Consider the following 9078-nt stretch of genomic DNA (forward strand, 5'->3'; position numbering starts at 1 on the left):
CCTTGGCAGTCTCTAGGAAACGGTTTACGGATACTCGTGGTGGGCGAGAGCACAGATAGCCCATCGTGTAGCTTTGTGCTTAACAACCAATGATGCAGACCAATTATTGCTTAATATAGGAAAATAAATTGTAAAAGGTAGTAGAGAAGCGAAATAAATCATATTCGGTAAGAAGTTAAAAATATATATAATTAAAGTACAATCAAATCTTAGCTCCATTGTGTGCTTTGCTACAAAATGATGAAGTTTTTTCCGTTTATGTAAAATCGATATCAAAACCTAATAAACTACCTAATGTTTTAGCTTGATGTTGTAAACACATTCTGAATGAGGCTGTTTACAATCGCAATGCTAGTTATCTAACATTCCTAAAATGTAGCTTTTAGTTCTTGATACATCGATCTTTATGTAGCCATATCTCCATTTACAGTTAATATTTTCCTTTTAAAAAATTGTTAAATTCTTATCATTAGTAACTTCGTTTGGTATAATTTCCTCAATCGAATTCCAAGATAGATTTCTGGTGATTCTACCTTTAATACGAAATGTTACCCAATTTGCCTGTAGGATAGGTGTTAAAACAGAGTAACTGAAATACCCGTTCAATCCACGAGGAAAAAAATAAGAGGGCCTTAGGTGTGACATAGGAGGGAGTATTAGGTAAAAGACCAACTCCTATGTCATTCCCTAGGGTAGATTTGGCAGTCAACAAACAGTTCAATAGTCGTAAGCGGCCACACACAGAGAGAGTATTTTATCAAATAATGGTTTAAGATTTATGCACACAGAAAAATACCTGTTCAGGCTTGTGGTCAAACGTGATTGGTATTGCCGTATTTTTGTTGTCACACAGAACTCCTCGAGAGTCTCCAACATTTGCAACTATCAACTGTTGGTCATGGACCAGAGCAAGGACAGCTGTTGTCCCTATAAAAAATTAAGAGTAAAACAGTTTATGCACACAGATAGATAGTACTTGTGTAAGATTTCGAATGTGTGAATATTTATATCCCAAAATTCAGTATATCGCAAAAAATGCTTACTCATATTGACAAAAGTTATATTAGAAAAATCTAAATCACGTATAACCTGTAAAAAAATAATAAAAAGACGTAAGTGAAAGAGGCTATAACGTGCTTTAAATTTAAACGAAAAAAATTCACAAATTTAAATAATAAAATAATAATTTTAAATTTTTTTGTCTTTCACATTAAAGTTTATTGTACGAATTTTGTGACGAACGTTTTTCGCTAACAGTGCAGTTTTTCGGAGTGTTTATAAAAAATATCTTACGTTTAAAATAATTATACCATAAAACTACTTGTCCTGGGAGACGTAAGTTTTGCCAAAGATACATTGAAAATTATAAATTTTTACTCGGAAAAGTTTGAACACGGCTTCATCCTAGCTTCAAAACTTTCACAGAATGTAAGTATTATTCATGTTAACAAATTGATACTAAGTCAGCAATGAGACGAAATGCTATGACAGGCTATTTTATTATCAAAACTTTCACAGAATGTAAGTATTATTCATGTTAACAAATGGATACTAAGTTAGCAATGAGATTACGAATGCTATGACAGGATATTGTATTCTCAAAACTTTCACAGAATGTAAGTATTATTCATGTTAACAAATGGATACCAAGTTAGCAATGAGACTACGAATGCTATGACAAGCTATTTTATTATCAAAACTTTCACAGAATGTAAGTATCATTCATGTTAACAAATGGATACTAAGTTAATAATGAGACTACGAATGCTATGACAGGATATTTTATTATCAAAACTTTCACAGAATGTAAGTATCAGTCATGTTAACAAATGGATACCAAGTTAGCAATGAGACTACGAATGCTATGACAGGATATTTTATTCTCAACGTTTCGACTACAAGTCTCTGTGCTACCATAGTATCCATTTCACAGAAAGTCTTCGATTTGCCTTTTGTCATTCTTAATCAGCATATCAAGCCTATCCTTACATGAAACTATGCAAACATAATCTGGAGAGTTTTCACTGATCCTCGTAATAACATGCACGGTAGCACGTATTCAAAGTACAAATCCATTATCTCGTACTGATGAAAGAGAAATAAAAAAGAACAATAAAATCAATGTTAGTTTGCGATAATAACGATCTAGGTATGCAGCACGATGTGATTTTTAAGCATCCTGTACCAGGACCAGACTTCCTTCAATAAAACACAAAGTATTCAATATGCCTCTGATGAAATTTTATTATTCTAGGTCATGAAATATTTATGGTGTAATCATTATAAATATGAAGTTTTCTATAAAGTGGCGGTATGCCTCTATTTATATATATAGGTCTAATGTTTATAGTACCAGACTCACATTCTGCGGGTTGCAAGATGGAAACCCAGCGCCGAAGACGCTCGCCCTTTCAGCCGTGTGGACGTTATAATGTAATGGTCAATCCCACTGTTCGTTGGTAGAAAGTAACTCCGGTGTTGGCGGTGATGTTACCGGCTGGGTGCTTTCTCTGTGGTTGGCAGTTCAAAATTAGGGATGGCAGCAAATAGCTTTACTAGCTTAGCCGTATACAATCTCTATGTGTATACACAGTATACTAGCTTAGCCGTATACAATCTCTATGTGTATACACAGTATACTAGCTTAGCCGTATACAATGTATACACATAGAGTTTGTATACGGCTAAGCTAGTATACTGTGTATACACATAGAGACAGTATACTAGCTTAGCCGTATACACTCTATGTGTATACACAGTATACTAGCTTAGCCGTATACAAACTCTATGTGTATACACAGTATAATAGAGAATGTAATGTATATATAATATTTAATATTGTAATATCAAAATAATTTTGTAGCCTCGTCACATCGTTTACAGTCCATGTCGCCACATCCATTTATACTATTAGAACACTGTGCGACAGCTATGCAGTATAGTTTTCTATGCAAAAGGCTCCCTCGCGAGGCTTTCGTGTCCAAGGCATACCACTCTTCTCTGCATGTGTTTTCCAAGCAAACATATCAACACTCCAATCACACAAAAATCTATAGAAACTGAATCTAGCGATTTAACTGATATGTTTGCATTCAGAGTAGAAGGATGACTCATTTGATTTTCCAGCTGCTTGAGGTATACAATAACTGAATGAGGAGTATGACTGAAAACCTTATCTTGGTGAACCCATACCCTGTTGACCTCGTTTTCACCTGGATATCCTACTGAATTATGTTAAATACTCTGACCTGGAAAATATGGATAGCTTTTGCTACTGACCTTTGTGTTTGTGGATTTTGTTACAAGACGCCGCACTTTCCTTACCATGGGTACAACTTGTTGTAGGTCTCTTTCTGGTTGGTCATGGAGCCCCAAGTTGATTCACATTCCTTTGTTGCGGGTTCGAATCCCCATCACCAAACATGCTCGCCCTTTCCACCGTATGAGCGTTATAGTGCGACGGTGAATTACACTATTTATTGATAAATAGTAACCCAAGAGTTGGCGGTGGGTGGTGTTGACAGCTACCTTCCCTCTAATCTACCACTTATAAATTAGGGATGGCTTGAAAAGATGACAACCCTCGGATTAACCGCAAATGGAGCAGAGCTATTGAGATGAAAAAGCGTACAAACGACGCAATTGTGTGTAGAAATTATTATACGGTGTTAAAATATACAGAAAAAGACAGAAGAACATGTAGTATAATGTTGAAAACTGAAGGCTTAGAGAATATAGTAAAACTGTTATATATATATAATCATATAATGTTAAAGCAATCCTCGAACCTGCCATATCTCCACAAGCTTCAGCCTCGGTAATCAGTTCTTCATCTAATGCTAAGATTTCTTCAGTTAATAGCTGGATTAAAGCATCTGTTTTGGAGGAATGATGCAGTAGATCTTCTCGAAATTGATCTTCTCCAGCTCCTGTCATCTCTCCTGTCTTTAAAATATCTTGAACTTTTTGAAAGAGATTGTTGAAGATATTATGTTCAGCATATTTTGCTGCAAACTAAAATAGAACGAAAAAAAAGAGAGAAATTAAGAAATATATAGGTATTTTTAATGTAGTATGTTCAATGAAATCAGTTTTGTTCATGGTAATCTGATTTTATAACAAACTGTGCTATACGTTAATTATACTTGTCATAAGACATTATGTTAGGCCTATTATATTTTAAATACTACATTCTCAATTTAGTCCCACAGGGATTTCCAAGAATGACGAATATAGTGTGGTTGGAATACTATTATTATACACTTATAATTCTTAAATCCCTAAGGAACTAGCTTAAGAATGTAGTCCTAAAAATATAATAGGTCTAACACGATGTCTTATGACAAGTATAAATAATTATAATAATGCTTTGCCAGCTTGTAAAAGACGTTCAAACCATAATAATTGTTGTAATAAATGGCCTATATAAACAGCATTTCGATCTGTACTGTTTCACTTTTCTTTTGATCTACCTTTGGACGATTCAGACTTTTTGGATTGGTCTCAGTGGATTCTGGTGAGTTTCTTTTACTTTTGGCTATTGGCTATTGCTTTTGACTATTCACTGTAATTAAGTTATTGACTACAGTGTTGTGTGTATGGTGTTATTCATGCACTCTGGCCTTCCTCCTGTCGTGAACCACCCGGGGATGTCAATGGGAGCTGTGCTGCCACCTAGTCGTCGCCGTGCCAAGCCTTATGACAAGCTGGATACCCAGTCTCGTCTCTCACAGTATTCTCCTCCTCGCCACTGTAATCGGGACTTTGCTTCTCCAATTTGTGTGTTTTCCGTGCCTGCTGGTTAACCGAATTTTCCTGATGTCGTTGCTTCTTCAACCACTACATTACCTACTGCTTCAACTAGTTTGCCTTCTTCACCTGTTCGTCCTCGGAAATCTGCCCGTATGGACACCTCTTTTCCTCCTGTTTCAGTGTTTCTTCTCTGTCAAATGGAACCTCGCTTTTTCATCATCCACACATTATTCCAAGAACTAACTAAATACTGCTTTAGATCTGATATCCATCCCTACCCGTAATGGAGTTATTCTCAAAACATTCAACACTCACCTCTGTGACATCCTTTGTAATCAAATGGGCCTCTTGAATCTATGTCCCAACAACAAACTTCAGAAACTTACCTCGCCTTCTGTGAAACAACACCCACCACCTAAACGATCGTCTCTCTTTTCCTGTGTTATTCGTGGGGTGGATCCTCTCATCACTGAAGACGTCATTATTTCCGAACTGCTGGAGGAACACCTCGACATTGAGCGTGCCATTCGGATTAAAAATGTTCAGGGACCAATATACATGGTTTGTATACTCTCCAGAAACAGTGACGTCATTGATCATCTTCTTCACCATGGTGCCTATATATATCGACAACTACATCGGGTTGAAGCTTCTCGATCTCCTCCCACTGAGCCCTTACATTGTGAAAAGTGTTTGTGTTACAACTCTCACTCGACAGCAAATTGCCCCAATTCGCCTGTACGCTCCCATTGTCAGGGCCCTCATTTTGCCCGTCAATGCCTCCAGTTAGAACAATCTCACATTTGTAATACCTGTCACCAGAACCACCCTACCTATTCTTATAAGTGTCATGGTAAACTTTCTCCAAAGCAGGATGATCCTGGTCCTACATCAGTGGCTATAGTTAGTAGCTCAGAGCCCATTACCCCTCCTTCTAACTCAGTTCTCCCTCATCCAACTGTTGAGGACATTTTTCGTTTTCTTACAATTGCTTTACAGAATATAATTCCCTGTCAGCGCCCATTTGTTCTCGATTGTATTCACCATGCAGCTAAAGCTGTTTTTCAACTTAGTATGGAAGCCACCTTCTCTGGAATGAATTCACATTTTCATTTTCGCCGACTATGGGAACCAGATGTCTTAGGCCTCGAGACCATGTGTTAAACTTCCTATCTATTAACATTCGCTCTTTCATTAAGAATGTTTCTCTGTTAGAGTTGCTTCTTTCTGATGTTGCTTATGATTGCATTCTTCTCAATGAAACATTTCTTAAGCCTTCACAAGCTGCAAAGCTGTGATCATCCTTCTGGTATTGGCAGAGGCGGTGTTGCTATTTGTTGTGGGGGTTCGCCTTCATTTCCGTATTCATACCTTACTCCCTAATGAATCTCCCGAACATCTTCTCGTCACCAAGCTAGAATTCTTACATTGGTCACCATATACATTCGTAGTGGTCATCCTCTGCCTTGTGACTTCTTTTGTATTTTGGATCGACTTTTTCACAGTTATATCGTTTTTGCTGACCTTAACCTCCATAATCATTCTGCTTCAGAGTTATCTCACTTTCACTCTGTACTATGTGACCTTCTCCGAGTCACCCTATTTCTCCTGGTGTTGTTTTTGCTTCTGCCAATCTTCACCCTTTTCTTACCACCAGTGTTCTTTCTTATATTGGTAGTGATCATCTTCCTATCAGAGTTCAGCTACAAACCACTGTTCCTCCTCTGCCTCGCCATCGGTTGTAGAATTTTCGTCGTGCCAATTGGGAAGCTTACCACTCTCATATTACAAGCTTGCTTGCTGATATCAACGTGTACTTTACCTCTACTGCTCAGGTGGTTAATATTGCCTCCACATTGGAATCTCTTCTCCTCACTGCTACTCATCTTCATATTCCTCGTTCTTCTTTCTCTTCTCATAAACCTGCAATACCTCGTCGGGCTCTGGATCTACTCCATCTTTCTTCATTACTTCTTCATGATTACACTCGTTCTCATGATCCACTGGTCCTCACTCGCTCCCGTGGTCTACAGCGGTTGGCCCTAATCTTGCTCGAGCAGTCAAACGTCGTCATTGGCATAGCATTTGTTCTTCTCTCTGCCACTCTCCTTCTTCTTCACAATACTGGCAATAATATCACCGACTTACTGGACAATGTACTGCTCCTTCCTACCCTGTTCTGGTTGATGGGGTTGTTCCTCTGACATCAGTTGCTAATACTGATGTTTTTGCCTCCTACTTAAAATATCGCTTTCAAAATTCAGATCAACATCCTTTAGATCTTGAAGATATTTCTGATATCTATCGTCAAACCGATCCTTCTCTTCCCGATCTCACACTAACTCTTGACTATGATCTCTGTGCCTATTCTCTGAATGAACCCATTACACTTTTTGATGTTCATTTTTATCTTCGTGGTCGATGCAATACAACCCCTGGTCCCGGTGGTTTGACTTACTCTCATCTTCAAAATGCTCCATCTCGGTTTTTGTTTATTTTGGTTGCCTTCTATAATTTTATCCTTCGTACTGGCCATTACCCTGCTTCATGGAAGACATCTACTGTTCTCCTCCTTTTAAAACCATCCAAGTCTCCAATGTCCCTAGCTTCTTACTGCCCAAATAGTGTTACAAGTATTTTTAGCAGAACTTTTGAGCGGATTCTGGTTCATAGACTACATACCCATTTGACTCTGTATAACTTTCTTCCCCATACCCAGGCCGATTTCAGTCATATATCCATCTTATTCACTCCTTTCTTCAGAATCACTCGGCCACGGTCTTTCTTGAGGGGATACACTCCAGATCGTTTCCCATAACAGCGAGGTTTCCACAGGGTTCAGTTCTTTCTCCACTTCTTTATGTGCTATAAGTGTATGACATGCCACTTCCGACTCCTCCAGTTTCACTATATCAATATGCTGATGACGCTACATGTAAAACGATGATTACTGTTAACAGATTTCTCTAGGCTAGTGTTGATCATTTAATTCGCTGGACTCGTCGCTGGCGTTTTTTTATCAATGCAGTTAAAACCCGAGCTATTCTGTTTGGTCCTACCCATCACAAATTTCATCCATGACCGTTCCCTTTTTAATGTCCGTATTGAGAATATCCCACTCAAACTCTCCGATACTATGAAATACCTGGGGGTCACTTTTGACAAGCATCTCACTTGGAATGCTCATTTCAACTCTCTTCGTAGTAAATTTAATTCTCGGATGCAGCTTCTTCGTTCCCTGACAGGTACCTCCTGGGGTTTAAACCCTCCACTTCTTCTTACACGTACAAAACCTTCATACTTACCTATGGCCATACTGCCTGGGTTTCTGCTTCTCCTTCCTTTTATGACGGTCTGAAAGTGTTAGAACGTCATGCTTTACGTTTGGCCCTTCATGTGAAGTTACCTAGTCCTACTCGTGACCTCTATACTCGTATTACCTTTTCTCCGCTTCTTGTTCACCTCCGTGATCTCCGGGTTCGTTATGTACAGCGTTGCTTTCTTACTCAAAGTGTTATCTTTGCCACTGCACCCATACAAACCACCTGAACCCACAGACAAGTTCACCCAGACATCACTTGCCAAGAAGAATACAATGAAGACTCAATTCACACAGACTTAAGTATCACGCTACAATACCCACTGACACCTTCAAAACGTCGAACCGTGAATCCCAGACACGAATTTCCGAGAAAGCCAGGAAAACCTAGACAGAAGAACAGCCCATCGATGACTTTCTCAGATTCCTTTGATCATCATCCAGACAGCCCCAATCACAATCACAGCCCTATGAATGCATGACTAATGCCGAGTTCGACCAAAATTTCCTGTTCCCTTCCTTCTATTATTACACCTCAAGTACAAGGCTTAGTATCCAAAGTAAATTACTACCAGACCTTCCCAGCTTTAACATCGACTTCTCACCAGTCAAGCCAGTTTTAAGATGTTCTATTGTATCTAATGTGTACTAACATTTGTGGTTTTTTTTCTCCTTCCAGCTTCCACCTGGCACGGTCGAGGCATTCTTTTTGGCGCCCTGGCTGTGAAAGTGGGTTTTCTCGGGGTACTCCCGTTTTCCACCCGCAGCAAAATTTTACCCTCGTTATTTGGATCCTTTGATCCCAGTCATGAAAGAGACCGCTCCGCGAACTTAAAATAAACCAGGAAAAGAATCAGAATTAAAAATTAGTGTCATACTCTTAGCATAACCTAATAAGGTAATACATTCTTATTAGAAATGCAGGTTTCACTACTTAAGTGTAGTTTTAAGGAAACTTTCAAGTTGTTTAAAATTTGTAGTTTATAGAATATGATTGTTTGTTTGTG

General features: G+C 38.5%; 1 protein-coding gene across 1 annotated transcript in view; it reads right to left on the reverse strand.

Annotated features, from left to right (window-relative positions):
* Positions 1-9078, reverse strand: part of LOC106461300 (protein phosphatase 1L-like) — a 28928-nt gene that overhangs the window by 6053 nt on the left and 13797 nt on the right. The window contains exons 2-3 of the mRNA XM_013921119.2: positions 3789-4014; positions 797-927 (exon numbers count right to left, since the gene is read on the reverse strand). Of these exons, the coding sequence (XP_013776573.1) occupies positions 797-927; positions 3789-4014 (357 nt within the window). The remainder of the gene's footprint in view (positions 1-796; positions 928-3788; positions 4015-9078) is intronic.

This window comes from Limulus polyphemus, unplaced genomic scaffold (genome assembly GCF_000517525.1).
Source record: "Limulus polyphemus unplaced genomic scaffold, Limulus_polyphemus-2.1.2 Scaffold929, whole genome shotgun sequence".
Classification (NCBI taxonomy): Eukaryota; Metazoa; Arthropoda; class Merostomata; order Xiphosura; family Limulidae; genus Limulus; species Limulus polyphemus.